At 40.3% G+C, this 23306-nt stretch overlaps 1 protein-coding gene and 1 long non-coding RNA gene across 4 annotated transcripts in view; one reads left to right on the forward strand and one right to left on the reverse strand.

Annotated features, from left to right (window-relative positions):
* Positions 1–12494, reverse strand: part of FAM149A (family with sequence similarity 149 member A) — a 48868-nt gene extending 36374 nt beyond the window's left edge. The window contains exon 1 of one of the 3 annotated variants that reach the window (XR_013169168.1): positions 11384–12494. Coding sequence is in view for 2 of the 3 variants with exons in the window: in XM_077144638.1 (XP_077000753.1) it covers positions 11384–12042 (659 nt within the window). In the remaining variant the exon portion in view is untranslated. The remainder of the gene's footprint in view (positions 1–11383) is intronic. The other 2 variants (XM_077144638.1, XM_077144637.1) reach the window with 2 other exon arrangements.
* A 2867-nt stretch (positions 12495–15361) lies between these two features.
* Positions 15362–23306, forward strand: part of LOC143669971 (uncharacterized) — a 32112-nt gene continuing 24167 nt past the window's right edge. Inside the window, exons 1-2 of the long non-coding RNA XR_013169169.1 lie at positions 15362–18930; positions 22650–22807. This is a non-coding gene — a long non-coding RNA (uncharacterized LOC143669971). The remainder of the gene's footprint in view (positions 18931–22649; positions 22808–23306) is intronic.

The following is a 23306-nucleotide window of genomic DNA, read 5'->3' on the forward strand; positions in this document are numbered from 1 at the left end:
CCTTTCTGCTTCTCAGTTTCTTAATCTGTAAATAAAATTCTTAGTTTCTGTGGCTGTTTGGAAATTCATGAAAATGCCTATAAAACACTACTGTAGTGTTTGGTATATATAGTAGACCTTGAGTAAATCCACACTGCTATTTAAATCCTAACAAGTTGGCTTTGCATAGTGACACACATTTGAGCAATGCTCACATCCATCAGTGAAAATTTTTACAAATATTTCAACTAGTAATTAAAACAAAGATCTGACTAAGATTGATCTTTTCTTGAAAATGTACCAATAATTTCTTTAAAATGTACGTTACACACTAAAATGAAAGTTCCCTGGGATTTATTTTTTTAGCACTAATTTAGCAATGACACTACTCTTTTATGGGGGAAGTGATTCATTTTTATCAATGAAGACTCTTATTTCAACTGGATTGTGAAAGTATTACATATACATGGATGGTTTAGAAACTTTACTGTATAATTTTAGGAATCTGAATTAAGTGTTACATTTTAAGAAATAAATCCCCATTTTAGTCTTCTGTGAGTCTATGACATTCTCTGAAATATAATTATTAGTAGTAAAAGCATATGTAACTAGTGGGGCTCCAATGTAGGATTTGTCCTCTTTTTCATTACTGCCATTACAAAGAGCTGCTGTACTATTTGAAAATAATTTTGAAAGTTGGAAATATAAGAAGATAAGGATTCAAAGAATATAGAATCATTGTTTATCCATATATCTATAACCCCACATTTATCCATCTATCTAAGCATATGAGAAGAACATTTTATTTAGTTCAACTGAACCTTAATAATCTGCTAATTAAGCAACTGCATGGCAAGTCTTAGCCTGACTGCCAAGAGCTCTCAGCTTCTTTTACAAGGTTACCTAGAAGGCGAACTTAAACTGGATATTCAATCATTGCAAAAACTTTATTTAGCTTTTTGCTTTAAGGAAAATGTTCTCTTCATTGACTATGTCTACCTTTTAAGAAGAACGGGGCAACTTTTGTATGTTTTTTGTCATAGTTTTATAATTAATCATAGTATAATAACCATGCTCTGTAAATGTATGTCTGCCTAAGACCTCATATTCCTAGGATCATAAAATGTTCCAGGTCATTTTTGAAAATGTTGCCTATGGATTATAAAAGTATGCACTGCCTAAGTTACGTGACTTGGCTGTTATTCAATGAAGCAGATATTTTTACTGTACTCATCGGGAAAAATAACACAGTGCTCTCTATGTGAAAGATTTGTGGTAAGGTACTTTTAAATGGTAACAGGTATTTTTCCCTAGTGTCTTAATTTTCCTTTGTACCTGTCCACATTTAATAATTAATTTAATAATTAATAATTCAAACTTTTTTTTTTGCATATTGTTTCAGGAAACAGAAAAAGCAGTTTCCTACTGGCTTTATGTTTAAAATAAGAATAATAAAAGCCTAAACTGACAAGTTTGGTATGTGTATTTGGGATAAACTAAAACTTTAGGAGAGGACAGAGGCATTAGAGCAGATCTTCTCAACCCTTAGAAGAGAAAGGGATTCCTTAATATGGAGCTTCTGTGGGCTCAGACTTTTGTGCTTTTAGAAAAGTCTGCTCATAGCTCTGCAGGCTGAACTGAGGGTCCTGGAGGTTAGAGGTTAGGTGGGAAGGCTGTGCCATGAGTGTCCACTGCAAGGAGAAGTTCTCCACTGGGGCCACTGTGTCCTATACCCTGCTAAGAAGTCAACTGAGGGTTGAAACCTAGCCGACTCTCCACTTGTAGGCATCTTGGTATGGTAGTGGGCTCCTGGAGGGAGGATGGAGTCTCATACAATTTCCAGAAATGTGCCCGTCTGGTCTAGCGGAGGCACTGAACCAGGATTCGCTGACAGGGAATTCCCTAGGGCACCTTCTTTAGGAAATTAATTCAGAGGTAGAAAATCCGGTTCTCAGGTAAGCTGTGTACTTATTAGGTGGAGGCTAACCTGAGATAGGTTTGTGGGATAAGGGATTGGAGGGGATGTGTGCTTTGATCCTTGGGGAGAGCTTGGAGAAGGTGGTAGGATCCTTGAGAAAAGAAAGGCTGCTCAGTGTGTATAGGCAGGCAGGACCTTAGGCATCCTTCTGGAAGAACTGTGACTGAGCAAGTAGACATGGGAGCAGCAGGCTGCTTCCCACAGCCCCAGAAGTAAAGGAGAGAGATCCCTAACTTGAAAGGATTGTGGGGGTATATACAAGAGACCTGAGTTATAAAGACTCAGGACAAGATGCGATTGTGGATATTTCAGTGGATGTCAGCAAGGACCGAGGTTATCAATGAATAAGGGGATTCTTTCCCTGCCAATGAATGTCTTGGCCCCAGGTAAGCCCATAAGAATGAGGTTAAAACTCAGGATAAATAGGGGAGAACTCCCAGATAAGTGAGCTCTATTTTCTGTATTTTCTTAACAGAATGGAAGCTTGAAATGGAAATTACATTTAGAAAGGGGAAAATACCTTCATAAGGTATGGAGACCCATGATGTGATCCCTTCCTATGGGCTGCAGGAGAGATGAATAGATTATGATCATCTATTAATTTTAAGCAAGGACCCTTCCCACAGATAGACTAAGCATTGATCATAAGAGAAGCGAGCATGTCATGTTTATGAGTTTCCCATTAAAAGTTCCTGTTTTATATACATATATATATGAATCTTGTGTATAATTTATGCTTTATGAAATAAACTACCATTTAGGGCTGTGAATGGATTATGAGAGTTGTGATGGGATATGGCCATTGGTTTACAATTTCAGCCCTGAGAAAAGCAATAATAAAAAATCAGATATCCCCTTCTTTGGAACTGTGGGGTTTTGGCCACAGGCTGAATCTCACCGACATGGCTCATAAAGACTGTTGAGTTGAGCCAATTCTCAGCTCTAGAACATTTGGACAAGTAAAAAAAATCTTATCTTCATCGATAGGATACTATTGAATATTGCTTGGCCCTGTATTGTTTTCTTTCTTTTTTTTTTTTTGACATGGGCAGGCACCAGGAATTGAACCCTGGTCTCCAGCATGGCAGGCGAGAATTCTGCCACTGAGCCAGCATTGCCTGCTCAGCCCTCTATTTTAGGGACAGAAATAAAGAAGTATAATAATTTGGCTGGTTTCACTTTCCTTAGTGTCCTAAAATGTCTTACTTACTGCAGTCAAAAGGTCTCTAAGTAAAGTCTACCTCAAGGCTTCTCAAATTCCATAGTGTCAGACCATTTTCTTAAAATTTCCAACCATTGAGAGAAAATAGTTAAAAAAAATACAAGAAAAATAAATTCATAAGAAAATAAAATGGAGAAAAAAGATATACGAAATACAAATCTAGGGTGGGCGACAGTAGTTCAGTGGCAAAGTTCTCGCCTGTCATGCCGAAGACCTGGGTTCGATTCCCAGCGCCCGCCCATGTTAAAAAAAAAAAAAGAACAAATCTAATGCTTGTTTTTTTAATAGATAAAATAAATAGTCATAAAAGTAATTTGTCAATTGCTAAACAAATTCAAATTGTTTATTCTCACTCTCTGTACTTATCATGGATTTTCAACAAGTAACTATCTGGTAACTGGTAACAATTAACGAACAAGACACATTTTGAGAAGTACTGGCCTAGTCCAGAGAAAGGAGACACCTCTAATTTTTGAAGATCTTAAAACACCCAGCAAGAAAATATAGAACTTTACGTATTGTTCTGTTCTGTTACTGGAATTTGTAATTGTTACATATATTCACCATCAAGTGTACCTGGAAGGCTCCCAGATTTCTATCTCCAGTCCCCAACTCTAATCCCATGTTTCATTCATGAATGTCCAGCTTCCTTGCCTGAAACCTTTCCAGGTATTTTCCTAAGACTTTGACTTACTCTATGCCAGAGTGAAAAGAGTGAATTCCTCCTCTACCTGACAAACCCACTTCTTCTGTGTTCCCAATTTCATTAACATCATTCTCCTACAAACTGCAGGAAATCTAACCATGATATCAAATTGAGCCCTCCTCCTTCCTCCCTTCAATCTTACCAATGTGTTGCCAGGTCCTATGATATATGTCATTCCTTTAGCTTTATTTCTTTCATCTTCTCTCCAAGGCCCCTGTAACTGTCTCCTGGTTTATTGCTGAAGACTTCTTACTATCTCTCTGCTTTTACTATTTCTCTCCTACGCATTAGTTTAATCCTGCTAAAATATTCAACCCTGCTCATGCCACGCTGCTGCCTAAAAACATTCAGTGGCTTTTCTCATGTTTAGTAAACAGAGCTTAGTATTCTCTCAGTTTTCTCTTCATCCCTTTTAACAAATGCTGTGCTTCTAATGAATTAAACTCCTGATGACATGCATTTTTGTAATACACTTGTGATCACACAGTTTTATTCTTCTGGATGGTCCTCCCAGATCCCATCCCTAAGTCTCCATGTGTCCCAATACTTTAGGACCAAATCCTTGACTCCCCTTCCCTTTAAGGCTGTTTGAATGATCTGAGTCATTCATCCAATTTCGACTTTTTAATGATAAGATCAATTTCCAAGTCTTCCTCTGATCACTCAAAAAACTGGCTCCATCTCTTCAGATATTTGTTAAATACAAGTTGACAATAATTGCTTAGAAAATAACATATTGACCTTCAATGTAGATCACAGAAACAAACCATAAAAGGATGCTGATGTTGGGTGATATGTAAAATATATTTAAAATAATTAGCATTATAAAATAAGAGTAATAGGTTATTTATGAGTACTTATGTACCAGGCACTGCAGAGAGAAGTTCAAACAGTTTTTGCAGAAGCATTGCATGCAGGAAAGGCAAACCCGTAACGAGTATTTGTCCATTCTAATTAGAACAGAATGCTGCCCCTTATATGATGAAAATGGTCCACTGTAATCAACCTGCCACCAGGTAGGAAGCTAATCACCTTGGGGAATGATGTCATACTGAGAACTGAGTGTGAGTCTCTGCTGCTGGTGGATGGAGCGTTCAGTGGTGGCTACAGTGAGATCAGCCTAGCAAATAGAAGTCCACGTTGCTGAGCCCCTGCTTAACCTCCATTCCTACCTTCACAGCCATTTTGTTCAAGAGCCCACTGGGCCATGGCAAGAATGGCCAAGGAAAGAGGCCAACTGGCATCCACCGAATGGGTCATCTTATCTACTCGATAAGAAATCTTTCTCTGCTGAAGGCAATCTCTGGTGAGCATTCACATAGGACATAAATATCTTCATGCTTTTTGCCCACTCAGAAAGATATATCCAAACCCTCTCCTGTAGACCTCCTTATTACCAATTTCCCAATCATCTTCCAAGTCCCTTACCATCCAGGCAAACCACTGGCAACAGCCCATGAGTCAGTATACAGATGCACTTCTGGCCATTTCTCCTTACAAACAAGATGAGCAACGAGGCCCATGACTTGGGATTCTGTCCCTTGGGAGGATTTCCTTTCATCATTGTCTTTCAGAGTTGTCCCAGAAAGGAGCTGTAGTGCTGAGGCTGTTCGCTTTTGGGTGGAACCTGTATACCATGCAGCACCATCTGAAAACCAGACCCAAATTCTCTTTGTCAGTCAACTGATTGTGAGGAACTCCCCAAGAGGTCATAGCTCTGGGCGGGGAAAGAGAAGGTAATATGGGAAGAGTGGGGGCCATGGACGTTTGGGCCACTTCTTCATGGAACTTACTTGTGCCTTCAGGGCCTGCTCAAGCCCTTTCTCACATCTACCTCTTCCGTTTTATGGGGGAGTGCTGCTGCGTGCATTTCCAACCTTGTGGCTTCGTGGGTCAGACAACACCTAGTCCATGATGGGCAACTTAAGTCTCATGGTAACTTGGCAGCCCATGGTTAGGCATTCAGTCTCTACTAAGACTGGTAGGCCCTGTCGCAGGCCAAAAACCATTCCCTCCCTCAAAAGGGGAATCGTTATCTGCAGAGAATGGCAGGGTTTTCCTCCAAACTCCTAAGGCTCTGTGCTGTGACTGTCCTATAGGGCCTGCCAAAGGCTCCAGCTATTTGCCACAGACACTTCCAGCACCATTGGATCTGTTGGACCACATGGCCTGATGGCACAGCAGCTTGCATAGCAGCCTGGACCCCTTCCAGAACCTCCTCTTGTTCCGGTCCCCACTCAAAACAAGAGGCTTTTTATTAATTCTTATTTTATAGGTAAGAAAATGAGGCTTGAAGAGAATATGTGAGGTGCCCAAGGTAAACAGTTCATAGGTATTTGTGATGGTTAGGTTCTGGGGTCAACTTGGCCAAGTGATTATGCCCAGTTTCTGTTTAGGTAATCACTGGCCTGACCATTGCTGCAAGGTTAATCCATGGCTGGTTGATAAACCTGAAGGCTGGTGTATTAAGTCATCAGTCATTTGATTGCATCTGTGGCTGAGTACATTTGTGATCAACTAAGGCATGGCCCCCACAAGGAGATAATCCAACCCATTGAAGGATTTTAGGGAAGAAGAGAGATTCTTTTACTGCTTCTTCGGCCAGCGAGTCTTTCCTGTGGAGTTCGTTCAGACCCTTCATCAGAGCTGCCAGCTTCACAGCCTGCCCTGTGGGTTTTGAATTCTTCCATTCCCATGGCTGCGTGAGACAACTTTATAAATCTCATCTTTACAAATCTCTCCTTTTGATTCTGCCTCTCTAGAGAATCCTGACTTATCATAGTATTCTAAGCATTCTGTTACCTCAAGGAAAATTATACAGTGAGATTTTAATCATGGTCAATCTGACTCTAAATCTATGCTCTAAAAATTAGGTTAATTTAAATTAGCTATTACAATTACAGAATTATTAAGGATTCAAATCCCAGCTGAACTGCTTTCCAGGACTGTTTCCTTGGGACGTCAATCTCCATGTGTCCTGATTTCTTAATCTGTAGTATAGGGAGAATAACAGCAACTCACAGGATTGTTACGTAACTAGCTATTACATACAAAAGAATTTATACGCACAGCAGAAAAACATGTAACTACTGACTCAAGAACAACTTTTGAGATTTAACATATTAAATAAAGAGAATAATTTAAAGCTAAAAATGATTGCATCAAACCATAAACCTTGTTTAATTGGTTTTAAGCAAGTGTTAGACATGGACAACCAAATCAAATTCATTACTATTTTTAATTAAAGTAATAGTCATATGACCGTAACGAGTCGTATGACAATTGCATACTGAGCTCACCATATATCCCTGAGGAAATGCAAAGTCCCAGCAGAAACCTTTACTAACTTTGGGAGAACTCCAAGACAACAGAGGTAACAATTATTTTCAAAGAAGAAACTTTGCATTGTCTCTAGATTTTTATAGATCAGGGAACCAGGAAGGTTGATTGTGGAAAAGATAAAAATAATTTCATTAATTTAATAAATATTTGTTAAATGCCTGTTGTGGACAGGTACTGCCTTAAATGTCACAGGACAACGAGCTTGTGGTGTTACAATGGATAAGATGAGATGTGACTATAAATCACACGATTATGGGGCAAGAATGGGCACAAGCTATTCAAAGGGCCAGTGATGAATGCTTTATGATAATTTTTGTTTGTTTGTTTGTTTTTACATGGGCAGACACCGGGAATCGAACCAGGGTCCTCAGGCATGGCAGGCAAGCAGTCTTACCTGCTGAGCCACCATGGCCCGCCCAAGACTAACTATTCTTAACTGTCTCTAAAAATGAAAAGTTACATCCCAGAGTGGTAGACAGATTTTCTTCCAGTTGTTATACAGTACTTTTTTTGTCATGCTGATCATGCTAATGTGTTTGATATAAATCATGCAGGGAGAACAACGATGAAAAGTTAGGATGTACTGTAATTTGTTCTCTCAAATAACTGAATTAAAAGATGCTATTTATTATAGTCACATTATAAATACAAATGAATCCGTTTTTTTTCCTCTCACTCTTTTCTTCTCCAGGAATGTACCCTTTAATGAAACAAGCTCTCAATTTTCATTTCTGTGCCAGGAAGCCCATAGTAATCACAGATTACTTTTTTCAACCATTTTTTTTTTCTGTTCACATTAGGTACTTCATACATTATTTTAGTTCATTTTTGAAACGTCCCTATGAGGAAAGTGTTTTATCAAGGAGAAAAGCCCACAGTTTAGAATGACTGATTCTAATGCCAGATTCCTGGAGCTAGCCAAGTTGAGATTAGAATACAACTTCTTTGATTCCAGGGTCCAAAGGCTTAACAGCTACGCCAGGCTGCCTGACCTCACCCACCCAGTCAATTTTATGGTCAGCCAAGTTCACAAGGCCTGAGGACAGTTACTGCAACATTTCCACCTTAACAAGACTTTACCAAAGGAATGCAAATCACACAAAAAAAGCTACTAGTATGTGCTATCAGATATAATTTACAAAAGATTTATGACATTTATAATCTACCGATTTTCATATATAACCATTATCTGTCTATCCTTCTATCCTGCTATCTATCTACTACTAGGAATTCTTATATTTGCAGAACAAACAAAATAAGACCTTTATACAAGGTGGTAATTGCATGGTTAAAAGCCAGAAGTGTGAAGGCAATAGTAAGGAGAGGAGTGTGGCTGAAAAACAATGCAAATGAAGTACAATATATATATAATGCATAGGGGTCTAAAGGAAAAGATGAAAGTATTGTATCACACATCTGGGGGTACAGGAGATGGAACAGGTCAAGAGCACTCAATATTCTCTGCCACTGGTTCAGATGTGACAGCCATATGTCCTGTGGTACGAAAAGGACTATGCTCTCTTCTATGAGCAGCTCGTTTATCTCATCCATGGGCCAGAGATCAAAACTCATGATGTTAAACAGCATCTTAGAGGCGGAGGTGGGGTGGGATGGGATGGGATGGAGGGAAGCCTCTGAACCAAAAGAAAGCATGCGTATTTTCTCACTCAAATTGATTTCTTATTTTAAGTTTTAATAAAGGCTAAGTATAGAATTAGGTTAATGTAAAGTGCTGGCATTATCTTTTAAAATATATAAACTACCAATTACGATATTCTTTTATAACTAACTGGAATGGTTTTAAAATTAGATCCATATTTCTTTAGGATTAGGTTACATTTTTAATCATTTATTGCACTGTCCAGGGTTATTTCTTTTTTTTCCCCCTCCTACTTCTGTGTTCACCACCTCTCCCTCTCCATGTCCCCAGACTTTTGAAAACTATGTACATGTTTTTTATTTTAACCAAGCAGGTTAACATTTAGCACCAGTTATCTGTTAACGGACAGATGAGACGGTAGGGGTATAACTTAAATACATTTTCTTAGTTTATTCAATGTTATAAATAGTCACAGCAGAAATCCAGGAGGGAATATATATATATATTTATATTCCAAGGTGCAAAAGGTCTGTGGTACTAAAGAAAAAATCACTTAAATTCTTTTTATGTCTCCTTTAATCCTTTATAAATTTCAGAGATTTAAAAATAAATGGGATATAAGGAAAGGAAGAAAGTATGAGTAGCTGTTTATTTATAAAAGAAAACAAGCTACACTCGGAGGTCTTGTCAGCTGTCCTGTCTCTGTCCAGGCTTTTACCTACTGTTACAGACAGACAGAATTACACTTAATCAGGAAGATTCTTGAAAGCACATATCTGTACATATTATTTCTCATAGCAATTATCTAAAATTCAATGCCTTCACTTTTAGTAAAACAGGGCACATTTACTAGTGCAGAATAGTCTCTTCCATATGTAATACCAATACAGGGCTATTCAAAAAAGTATCTAGGGCGGTGCGACAGTGGCTCAGTGGCAGAATTCTCACCTGCCATGCCAAAGACCTGGGTTCGATCCCTGGTGTCAGCCCATGCAAAAAAAATATATATATATATATATTTATATATATCTAGAAAATTTGGGAAAATAGAAATATGGACAAAAATGCTCAAGAAGTGAAACCAACACCAATTCTTTCTGTATCCATGCTGCATATTTCAGTGCCTATTTGTAAAAAGAACTAGGACCAGAGTTTAAGGTGAGTGTGTAGATCTGCTTTCTCATAAAATATTAATTGCATAAATGTTAAGGACCAATAGCCAAGAACAAAGGTCTAATACCTTAGGCAATCCCATTCTAGCAGCTTATTAAAACACAACTCATTTTTCAATAAGGAAAGTCAATTGATCAGTTGATTAACTGATTATTAATCAGTTTAGTAATGCATTTCATAATACATTATTTTAAATTACAAGAAACAACTGAACATTATTAACTGCTTATTTTAACATTCAGATTAATGTCATTTTGTTTTGCAAAAATGTAACCATTTAAATTGTGGATAGGCTAGAGTCAGTCTCAGTGCAAAAGTTCTCTACTTGGGATTTCTTTCTTTCATTTTCTTTTTGGGGGGGGGGTGGTAGGTCTGTCTTTGCTTTCAGGGCTGAATGCTTTTCCCTCACTAGATTATAATATAGAGACGTCCATCCGTGAATGGCTTCTTCTGATCTACCTTTCTTCATTTCACTATTCTTTTATAGAATTCAGGAGGATTAACAGTTTTGTATGCATTCGTAAGTAGCTATATGCTCTGCTCATTAAAAAAATAAATAAATACAAAATTCACCTTAGTTCTAAAGGGCACATGCTACAAGGGTGGTGTTTTCCTCATTGCTTTTTGGTGGGAAAAGAGTGGTTTTGTGTGTGTGTGTCTGTGTGTACGCATGGAGGGAAATGTTCTCCAATTCCCAGTGAAACTGTTCCAATGAAGTCAGCCAAGGTTTCTGAAGTAACTCGGCTGTAAAGCAAGAACTCAAGAACTCTAGGGTATATGATCAGATGTGTCATTAGCATGACAAATTCCGTGTGTGTCAGATGACGTAAGACATGTAAATTAACCAGATGCCTCACAAACGAAACCCAGCCCACTTGGGGTAAGAATTGGGACTGATCTTCAAAAGCAGGGAGGCACATGTCTCCCCACTGCTTCAAATTGTGGCTGCCAAGTTGTATATTCAATGACCTGCACACCTACCATATTCTGAGTCTGAGAAAGAGGGGTTAAGGCTCTTTGAAAAGTCTGAGAAAATAGAGCTAACAAGCCGTCTGTGTCCTCACTTGAGCTACAAGAAAAACAAAGATTCGTCCTCCTGTTTTTTCAGGTCGGCCCTCCTCTCTCCTCCCTCTCCGCTGGTCCACAGCAGCGGATTAACTCCGAGAAAGCTGAACAAAAAAGCACGCCACAGGGTGCGTTTGAAAAGACCAGAAAACCAAGAGAGAAGGACCCAGGAAAAGCGCGAGGAGGCGATCCGCAGGGTTGAGTGGATGGCACTGCAAGCGGCGCGCTTTCTAGACAGCGCCCTGCAAGGTGGGTGTGGCCGGCTGAGGGGTGGGGGGTCCCCGAATTCCGGCATCCCGGGACCCTGAGGATACTCACGCGTCTCGGCCGTCCTCTGAGTCGCTGTCGGAAGCCCACTCCTCGCCGATGTCCGGCAGGGTAAACAACAGGGTTTTGGGCCCGGGGCCGGGGGGCTTCCACGCGCTGGGCTCTCGCTCTCCCGGGCCAGGCTGCTGGGCGCTCCTCGGGCTCGCGGAGCCCCCAATCGACGGCAGGGCGCCCCAAACCCCCCCGGGGCCCGCGGGGGGCCGCGCCAGGGCCACGAGGTGAGCCGGGGAGCCACTGCCGCTGGTGGAGGGCAGGACATGGGGCTGGGGCTGGGGCTGGGGCAGGGGCTGGGGCAGGGGCTGAACTTTGGCTGCTCTCGGGCTATTGGGCAGCGAGCCCGGAGGCCATACGGCGTCTGTCGCGCGGCCCGCGGCGGAGACCCTGGGGTAGGAGGCGGTGAGCAGAGGATGGAGGGGGCCGGGGGCCGGGGGCATCGGGGCGGGTGCACCCCGCGGGGCGGAGGGCGAGGCGGGCGCCAGGGCGGGGAACAGGGTCAGGGTGGGGGCTGCGCTAAGGGAGCTGCCCGCGTCGCAGTCGACGCCCCCCGAGTGGCTGGACGAGGCGACCGGCGAAGGGACCGCCGGGGGCGCCGTAGAGGTCTTGAAGATTTTGGCAAAGAAAGACCCAAGGTCCAACACGGCCACCTTCATGTCTCGGCCTGGCACACGGGCCCGCCACTGCCCGAGTCTCCAGACCACGGGGAACCGGGCGGCGGGGCTCCATCCACCGCGTCAGCCGGGATCCGGATTTGGGTGCGTCGGAGGGAGGCGGGGGAGGGGTGCCTTGGGACCCCTGCACGCCGCGGACTCCCGGACTCTCGGCTCTGAGACCCTCGCGGGTGGCCTCAGCCGCGCGTCACTTTGGACTGACCTGCCCCGACGTCTGGTCTGCCCTGCAGGGTGCTGAGGCTGCGGGCAGCGGTGGGGAGACGTGGGTCCCACGCCCCGCCCCCGCCACCTTGGGGGAGGGGAGAAATTGGCAATCCTTTCTCTGCCCTTCCGTGGCGAGACCCCCGAGGGCCAAGGGTCTGGTGGCCCGGGGAGGCGACGTGCTGCAGCTGCCCGCGCCACCGCAGGCGGAGTGTGGAGGCTGAGGTCTCCGCTGGAGACACCCCGGCGGGCCCCCGGGACGGCGCAGGCGGTTGCTAAGCTAAACAAAACCCTGCTTAGCTCACTGCTAATTAGGCCCCAGACTGCAGCTTGGGGCTGTGTCCATAAGAGACACACGGGCTGCCCTCCTTGATTCATGCCTTAAAGGAACAGTCTCCAGTTTCTCCGACCTTCTTAGAGCCTCACACATTCGCCAATGTGATGTGAGGGAAGATGGGTGCAAAGGTGTATTCAGGTGAGTAGGCTGGAAACAGCGGTGCCACTACCCCTATTTTGGTGTCATGCTCAAAAACTGTGTCACTAAAGAAGACGTTTGGGAACAACACCCAAGAACTTGGAAATAAGATTGGGTCCTGAGAGCTACAGTAAGAAAAATCCACGTACACTGTGTGTGTTTAACCCATCTACTGGAGTGGACACAGAAATCGTGTAAGTGACATGTTTGAGACTTCAAACTAATCACACAGACTAGATACAAATTCAAAGACAGATGTGAATGTTTTTAATTATTAAGTAGAATAAATGGCCTTTTACTTCATCTGGGGGAAATATCCATGAGAGGAAGAGTGCATGAGTGTGAATCTCTGTGGGGTCTCAGGTCAGTTTTGAACAAGGATAAAAACAATAAGATATTGAGAGTGGTCATCCCTTAATGTCTGAGGGAGGGATTGCACTTAGGTCTCAGGAGATATGTATTCTGCTTTGGGGCAGGGAAAGGAGATTAATACATCTGGTAGTGAATAAATAAAGTAACATTTAGGGTTATATAGTTAGTCTCTTGTGAGTTATCAAACTGGATTCTCAGCTATGGTAAATTTCTACAGTAAGGCCATGTTTTGAGCTTTTATGTAGGTAGGTAATGAACCTTCTGCTTATGATATCCACGTACTGTCAAGGCCCCTTTCTACTTCCACCTACCACCAGCAAATTTTACTGGGTGCTTTTCTACTTCAAGATTGTCTTAAGAACAGAGATGCAAAGGAGATACTCTGTTTCCACACCATGGAAACTTTATATCATATGCTCTGAAGAGAGAGCAAGTACAGTCAGAGGTAGTTATTGAACTCCCCATTAGCTTGGGAAGGGCAGAACGTTTGTGCATATGAGAGAAGTGAGAGATCTGGCTGAGAAGGACTAGAGTATACAGCGGTCTGGATGCTGGGAGAGGCAAGAGCATGCAGTTGGCAGAGCACAGGACTTAGCAGACAGATTCTAGTTCAAAATCTGCCAAATGCAAATTCTTTGACTTTGGGCATTGGCCTATTTAAACTGAATGGGGCTTTATTTTTTCTCCTTGAAAATGTGAACACTAATGATGATGATGATGAGGGTTTGATAGATTGCATGAGATAACATGTAAAGCACTAGTGCGCAGTGAAGAATCAAATTCAGGGAGGAAAGAATAAGTACCAGATACACCCGAGAACTACAATGGAAACTAGAGTAAAGAGGTCTCTAGGTCAAATTAGGGAAACTACCAAGTCCTTCAAATGCAAGGAGACCAGGAGTAGGTTGTGGCTGACCCTTTGACATTTCTCAGGTTCTCGGTCTTCCCTTTTTGCAGTAACTCACTAGGTGGCCTCAGAAGTATGGAAGATGAACCAGACACTTGATTATTTTTCTACAGCACTCACTCAGGATTGCAGAGCGGTTTCCTAAAGGTTTTTGTTTATTTTCTAAGGATCTTGATTCTCATTCATAACGCAATTAAACACTCAATATATTAGATCACTCTCATTTCTAGAGTGAAAAAATTCAACTGCGCTTACAGTGTTTAAGTTCTTACTCACCCATTGATTCTAACCATATGCAGCTTAGCTTAAAGGGGCAGGCAGTGAATGCGGACCATTGTAAAGTGAAGGCCCACTGGCTGACTTAACTCATTCAGTTCTTGGGGGCAGAACTTGTTTGATGCCATGTCTCAAGGTTCCCAATTATTCAGGCTCAGACATCTCATTGGGCCAATACCCTCACAACTAGCTAACTTCTCAGGAAGAAGATCCAGAGGTCTTACTCCTAAGACGCTGATGCATAAGCCCCAACTCAAATGTGTTAACGAACAGTTATATGACTGCAGAGCAATTATGACCTCTGATCTTTCCCTGTGAAAGGAATTGATGTTAAGACCAAAGTAAATTGAAAGATTGTTAGGTGAGCAAAGGGAGTCAATCATGTGACTCAAGTATAGAAGATCGAAACCTTGAGAGCCAATCACCCCACTCCTTCTTAGAGAAGCAACCCCCCGGAGCAGCTATGCCGTCATCCAGCCATCTCTGGCCCTCTGACATTGGATATTTCTACTCTTCCATTACTAATCTCTTCCCTTCTGTGGATATGCTTTTCTATAAATATATGAACTCTGTTCATAAGACTACAGAAAGGTGCATACTCTTTCAAGATCCCACTTGAAATTATTCTCTAAATTGTTCTTCATGCATCCTGTCTATTCACTGGGGTACTTCAGGATTATAATGTCTTGCCAGAATGCCTGTGAACACTTTCAGTGGGTGCATCTGCTCTGAAAGCTGGGCTACAAAATAAACTGACAATCATAAGGGTCTCATTTATAGAGAGAAAGTCAGAAATCAGTGAAAGGATGGGCCAGGCGATATTGTTTGTAATTGAGCTAGTGGAGGTAGCATTGTGACCAGCCAGCCTCAGGAAAAAGGGACAATGAAAGAATGATTGATCCTTTTGTTGAAAGGGCCTTTGAGAATGTCCTATAATTGCCAAGATAATAAGCAATTCTTAGCAAGATGCTAACCTTTTAGGCCCCTGGTTCATCCATCAGCAGTCTTTCAGGTGGATATTAAATGCTGTCTGGCTTCTCTGTTAATTACCAGTAGGGAATTGTTCTCACAACAAAAGCCTCAGGTGATACATCATAATGGTCTGGCTCAAGTAGAACAATGAAATGCGATTCATTGCAGTAAATCCAATTTGCAGCATTGAAAGTGTTTATTTTAGATAAATTTTCTAAGAGATGTGAAAGCAATTTTTATGTGATAAAATTCTTCTAATTATGTTGGTTAATTAACAATTTGATTGCTGTTCTGATTGCATATAATAAAGTTTAGCTGCATCATTGAGAAAGTACTAAGGAATTATAACTATGTTGCTATGAAGAAATGCTGTGTTGTGGAAACATGAAAGTTAAAACAAATAACCAGTGTGATCTGTTCAAGAAGTTAAAGTGTCTCACTTAGCATGACTTCAAGGCCAGAAACTATAAGGAACGACTATCAAATTTCATTGTAAAAACATTTAAAACTTCTGACCAATGAAAGAAATTTATTGAATAAACTAATGTATGATAAGCACCACAGTGGAGGCAGTACAAAATGGTAAATTCTGGAGCCAGACTGTCTAGGTTCATTTTCTGTCTCTGCCACTTCCCAAAACACAGAGACCTCAACTATAATTCAGGAATAATACTTGTACCTACCTCTCGTTATGGCACCTTTTGAGAGTTATTTGAAGTAATACATGCATGATAATTAGAACATGGTAATATCTTAATAGATGGTAGTTTTACCATATGGAGCACCAAATTGCATTGAGGAATATAACCAAAGTAAAAGATATACATTTGTTTCCAACTTTATCCATTTTGTACTATTTGAATATTTTCAAGTAAGTGTGCATTATCTGTTTTTCAAGATAAAACACAATAGAATTGAACAAAACAAATCAAAACTTCAATACACCTGCAGGCAAATTTTCTTGCAATTCCATTAAAAGCTCTGGATTCTACAGAAGGAAGAACCATTTTAAACTGATCAAAAAGCAGCTTTATGTGGCCTCTCTCTCTAAGCCAACATCAGCATGTGAACGTACTGCCTTCCCTCCTACATGGGACAGGGGTATAAATCTCCCTGATAACGTGGGACAGAAAGTCTGGGATAAGCCAGGACCTGGCATTAAGAGATTGAGGAATCCTTATTGACTAAAAGGGGGAAGAGAGAAATGAGACAAAGTTTCAGTGGCTAAGAGATTTCAGAGTCAAGAGATTATCATGGAGGTTATTCTTATGCATTATATACATATCCCTTTTCAGTTTATAGTCATTGGAGTGACTAGAGGGAAGTAGGTGAAATTGTTGAGCTGTGTTCCAGTAGCAATAGTACAAAGGTAGAACATTTACAATGTGACTGTGTAATTGTAAGAACCTTGTGTCTGATGCTTGTTATATCCAGGGTATGGACAAATGAGTAAAAAATGTGGATAAAAATAATTAAATGAATAATGGGGGGGATAAAGAGTAAAACAAAAAAGAGCAACTTTGGATCACAGAAATTATTAATAATTTATGACTGGGTATAGAAACAGAGAGATAAAGTAGAAAGGGTAGGAGATAGATAAATAAAATAGGGAAGGGACATTCAGCTGCAAATAACAGAGAAACCCCTTATAACTGTCGCTTAAGCTTTCAAGGTACTTAACTTCACAGAGTAAGAAGCCCACAGTTTGCTGGTTCCAGAACTGGTACCATGAATTAACAATACCATTCAAGACTCAAGATCTTTTTCTCCCTTTTTATTCACTCATTGTTGTCAGCATGCTTTGCTTGTTTCCTCATGGACCCAAAAGGTCAACCAAACATCCTTCCCTCAAATTATTATATTTAAAGCAAGAAGAAGGGGTAACTCTGCCCATCCTCTACTCTTTCTCACCTTAAGGAGCAAAGTACTTTCTGAAAGCTGTTCAGACTGTCTTACCATTGATTTAGTGACTAGTGTTAGGTCAAAAGCCCATCCCTAAGTCGGCAAAGGGCATAGACTCGTGGCATATCTCCTGCTGCTTGGAAAGCAGCCCACTTTCCTGACCATCTTGTTATCTGAAGAAAATAGGGCATCTATAAGCTAAGAAAGTGTGAGAAGTGGAATGTCTGTCGGGTAGGTAACTAGTAAGGACTATAATGAATAGTTCTACTATTCTTATAAAATAAAAAGAGCAACTGCCCATCCACAGCCCCCATTATGCTCTGTGGATATCACTAATGCATTGAGTATTTCTTCATTTTTAATGCCATCATTATGGAGGTAGTAGTGATAGACCTTCTCACACTCAAACTTCGTATTTCTAGAAGATGCTGCCAATGTTATATTGCACCACATTTTGGTAGTTTTGAAGTTCAAACTCTAGAGTCAGACTGCTTGAGTTCAAATCCTGACTCTAGTAAGTGGCAGAGCTGTGATGTTGGGTGAGTTAGGTAACCCGTGTGCTACTATTTCCTCATTTGTAAAATGAGGGCAAAAATGGAACCTTACTTAGGGTTGTGAAAGTACTTAGAACAGTGTTTGGCACATAGTAAATGATCAATTGTGTTAGCAATAATAATAATGATAATAACAATAAATGTAACCATGACTGAAAATTTGGCAAAAGTTCATGAAGACTCTTCTCACCTGCTTTTTCAGCTTTGATTAGAGAGTGTACAGTTTGTCTAGAGGTGGATCTTCCCATGGCTAGGGAGACTCTGTATCACAGATCAGTAGCCTTGCAGCCACGTGGACTTGGAGTTGAGTTTGGCACACACTTGCTGTTTGAATTCAAACCAGTCACTTGGTCTCTGTGGGCCTCAGTTCCCTCATTTGTAATATTCCTCCCTCTTGAAATAGCTTTGAATATTGTTTTCGTTGGCTAAAGCTACTGAAATGCAGATACCATAAAATGGGTTGGCTTTTATAATGGGGATTTGTTAACTTACAAGCTTACAGTTCTGAGGCCATGAACATGTCCAAATTAAAGCATCAACAGGCAATACTTTCTCTCCATAGACCAGCTCCCAGCAATCCTGGACTCCTCTGTCACATGGCAAGGCGCATGGTGGCATCTGCCAGTCTCTCCCTTCTCTCCTGGGTTTCTTTGCTTTCAGCTTCTGGCTGCCCCATCTGTGGCTTTCTTTCTCAGCTTCCATGGCTTCTCTCTAAGCTTCTGTGGCTTTTGTTCTCTCCATTTTCTGTGTCTTTCTCTCTGCATCTCATCCTCTTATGAAGAAGATTAAGACCCACCCTGAATGAGGTAGGTCACATCTCAAGGTCCTACTCACCTAAAAATCTTACTTACAATGGGCCAACCCACAGAATGGATTAGCTTTGAGAACATGCTTTCCTGGGGTACATACAGCTTTGAGCCATTGCAAATATCAAATTATACAATGCATAAAAAATAGATAGTAAGTACTCAATAAGTCATTGCTTAAAAAAATTATTACCAGATTTCTCAAAACAAGAAGAGTGATAAAGTGAATGCAAAATAAATCAAATATAGGTCTAGTTTAGTATTTCTCAAAGTGTCTTCACAGATCTGCCCTTCAGCAGAGTTGTCCAGGATGGTTGCCAAAATTGCATGTGTCTGAGCCAGAATGCATGACCCATGAATTCTGATGGTAATGCTCAGGATCCACATTGTCAACAGCCTACCAAGGTGAGCAGTCACTTGCTAATGTTTTAGACCCACTTGTCCAGCTCCTAGTCTATGCATGCGCCTGACAGTTTAGCCTCTGCTTATTTGCTTACTAGGATGTTGGAATCCAAAGGTCAGCATCCAAAATCTCCCCGTGTTCTGACCTACAGCCATGCCTCACATGGGCCATCGCTCAGAGTATTTCTAATTCTCTCTTGGCCTCAGGTGTTTCTCTTGTGAAATTCCCTTAGAAGGCTAGGGAGCGCATTCTAGCTTTCTTAAGGCTTCCCGCACTTCTTTGCCAGAAGATCAGATATTGCAAACTCTGGGAGAAATAATGAGCAGAAATAAAATCAAGAAAAGGATATCATGGACCGAGAAGAAGAGAATTCTTTGTGTTTATTTGGAATTAATATTAATTTATCAATTTAACATTTGTAATAAATACCCACCCTCACCATTATCTATGGTAGAAAAAAAATTGAATCAACCAAAATGTCCCACAATTGTACATTAGCTAAATATTTATAGATCATCCACACCATGAGATACTATGCAACCATTGAATGTGTTGTTGAAGAATGTTTAATAAACTTTTCACATGATATTGTTGCAAAACGACTTGTACTCTTTGACCTCAATTTTCCAATTTTCATAATATGTCATTAATGTTAAGATGTACCATTATTTTATACACAATCTAAAAAGTTATTGTGGCAACATTTTCTTATCTAGAATTTTTACAGTTTAAATATACTTATACACAGATTATTATTACTATGACATATCACTCTTGTGTATACATCTTAAAAATTGGCAGGGTAAATTAGTTAAGATATTACTAAAACTTTTCCATCTTCTGAATCTGGTAATCTGAATCAGTTTTCCAGTCAGGGTCATCCAAGGCCATTTTTTTCCAAATAATGCCATCATCTATATCACCAAGAGCATTTATAAAGCAATGTTAAAACCACACTTCAGTGGCAGTGAGATACCAGTTTATACCCATTGGGATGGCTATTATTTTTTTATTCTATTATTTTATTTTTTGGCGTGGGCAGTCGAACCCAGGTCTCTGGCATGGCAGGCGAGAATTCTGCCACTGAGCCACTGTTGCATCACTCTGGCTATTATTTTAAAAATGAGAAATAGCAAGTGTGGGTGAAGATATGGAGAAATTTGAATGCACATGTATTGTTGGTAGGAATGTAAAATGTTGCAGCCATTGTGGAAAACAATTTGGCTAAAATAGAATGACTATATAATTTCACTTCTAGGTGTACACCCAACAGAATTGAAAGCAGGGACTCAGGTATTCACACACCAATGTACTTAGCAGTATTATCTACCATAGCCATAAGGTGGAAACAACCCAAGTGTCCGTGAACAGAGAATAGATAAACAAAATGTGGTATATTCATACAATGGAATATCATGCAGCCATAAAAAGGGAAAAGGATGAGCCTTGAAAATATGCTGTGTGAAATAAGTCAGACACACGAGGACAAATATTATACGATTACCCTTATAAGAAATATTTTAAGCAAATTCATAGAGATAGAAAGTAGAGTAAAGGTTACCAGAGGCTGGGAGTGAGAGGGATGGGGACTTATTGCTTGATGGGTACAGAATGTCTGTTTGGGGTAATGGAAAAGATTTAGTAATGTATTGTGTCCTATCAATGTAATTATCAATGTAATTAACACCACTGAATTATACACTTTTAATTGTTAAAATAGCAATTTTTCTATATGTATGTGTGTGTGTGCTATCACAATGAAAGAGTAAATAAACAAACAGTACTTCATTATTGTTTTTGGAGTTTTCTTTCAAATGACCACTTTACCAATTCTGTATGTTTTAATTTGCATGCACAACTGATGACAACCAGCTGCTTGAAAGATTCTAAGACTGAAATTATGCTGCTAGTTTAGTGAACACGAACCTCATTTTGTAGTCTCTTATTCTTTGAGATTTCTACTACCCTTTTTCAAAAAAACCTGATGAATTTTTATAGCTAATCAGGTACAAATAATGTTAATTTCATGGTCACAACACTTAGAATAGGTACTAAATTATACGTTTCAAAGTAATTAAAATTAATACCTAGAAGCAAAAGTCCCCTAGCCAATTCCAGCATCAGTTAAAAGATGCGTCACAATTCCAGAGTAGTTAGCATATGAAAAAAAATGTGTATCTTACAATCAATGAAAATCAATATATGTGAATTAAAAAAAAAATGAATACTAAGGAATTATAACAAAATGCTCAGTAATTTTTTTTCTGGAAGGTAGAATTATGAGTAACATCAATTTTCTTCTATGCAGTTTTCTATTCTCAAATTATTTCAGTAACAATATTCAAATCGAATAAATAGTGGTTATATAAAATGTGCTGATATATGACAAAATGCCAAATCCTATACAGCAAAGTCATAATCTTTATTTTCAGAGAACTGAAAAGATTTAAATGCACACACACACTTTGTTCTATAGTAAGAAGACATTTCTGAAAAGTTTTTTGGGTAAGTAGCAGTAAGGTATAAACTATCTGATTCTTTCCTCCTAGTTCCAAATTCACCCTCTTAGGAGGCAAAGATGAAGACCAGACCATGGAAAACTTCCTGAAGTTGAGCCCTGAACCTTCCATGCTCCTCCACCTTCAAAATGGGCACAGAAACCCTGGGGGTGCAGAGGGGCTGCCGAGCTCACTGGCACTGAGTCCCATCAGCAGGACTCTGCACACTTCTGGGGTTTGCATCTGGTCTCAGTCTCTGGTCTGCTATGACCATACACGCTGGGGTGGCTTAAACCATGGGAAATTTTTGTCTCTTGGTTTCAGAGGCCAGAAGACTTTCTTCCTCCCGGAGTTGGTAAGGTTTTGAAGGGCTGGCAATCCCTTGGTTCTTTGGCTTTCCTGTCACATGACCATGTCTTCTTCTCCTTTCTCTTTTGGATTCCACAGACCTTCAGCTTCAGCTCCTCCCTGTGGCTTTCTCTTCAGAAAGCTTCCCCTTATGGGATTAAGGCCCAACTTCATTCACGTGGGCCACACCTGAACTAAAAATAACATCTTCACAGGGTCCTATTTAAATGGGTTCACACCAACAGGAAGGAATTAAGAGCATGCATTTCTCTGGCCACATAATTCAACCTCCCACATATGTCCAGGCCTCTGTGTAAAGTGGGCTTGGAGGTACATGGCAACCCCTGGCCAGAGTCTGAATGAGACTAAAACAAACCACTAGTTTTAGCATATAATTGCTAGTGCACCAGCCTGTCAGCATTTAAAGGAAAAACAAAACACTCAACTTCCCAAGAAGCAGCAGAAACAAAATTACAAGAATAAAAATATCCAAGTGAAATCCTGACTCTTCATGAGAAAACTTTCACTCATCATGCTACTCAAAATGCTACTAAAAGTGAAGAAACTGAGGAACTGGTAAATAATTCTGAAAAAAAATTGTTCTAAGTGATGGACATGAAATGTTCTTTTGTACCTACTTATAACACACTGTTTTAAGTTCAGGGTAGATTATAAATGAAATGATATTTACAATTCCAACTTTTGAAGTGTAACAAGCAAAGGCCAATGTGAGGAAAACAATTTTTAAAAAATCATAATTCTGATTTGTGTGATGTATTTAAACTGTGTTTTTAAATTACGGTACTGTGGGAAATGATTCTGGTCAATTTACTTCGGGTAAGCCAGGGAGCTAATCAGCTTGTCCTTTCTTCCAGCTTCTCTTGTGGTGATTTTCTCTTTGCTGTGATAATTGGAGAGAAGAGTTCCCTGACTGTAGTCAGTTAAAGGAACAAAAGAAAAGAAGAGAAGAAGAAGAGGGAATATTATAAATGACAGGGCACAAGGAAATGTTTAACTATCATTTTCTTTAAATGTAAGTAATTGCATATCTAGCACGTTCAAAGTACTCATACTGTCCAGGGTACATATAAATACATTTTCCTTCAAAAGATTCATAAAATAAATGAACAAAAGCATGGGGTGGGGGTGGGGGGTGCTTATGGGAATTTTGAATTTTCTGCATAATCTTTCTGTAAACCTATAACTCTCTAACAAAAATAATTAGTTACAGGGTTCTCGTCTGCCATGCCAAAGACCTGGGTTCGATTCCCGGTGCCTGCCTATGCACACACACAAAAATAGTTGCACAAAAAGCAACAGCTATATACATATATTTACATCTGTAATTATGTGTGATACTTTTTATTAAACTTACATCTTATGTATGGGAGTCCCTTGTGTTTCAATGTTGTTTTGATAGTGTTGCAATTACAATATTCTCCAAGTACAGAAGAAGTAATGCTAGGAGTTGGAATAAAGCCTTCTCCACCTGCGCCCTTTCCCCACCTCTTTTCCCCAAGAGATTGCAGTGT

The sequence above is a fragment of the Tamandua tetradactyla genome, chromosome 26 (assembly GCF_023851605.1).
Source record: "Tamandua tetradactyla isolate mTamTet1 chromosome 26, mTamTet1.pri, whole genome shotgun sequence".
NCBI classification, from domain to species: Eukaryota; Metazoa; Chordata; class Mammalia; order Pilosa; family Myrmecophagidae; genus Tamandua; species Tamandua tetradactyla.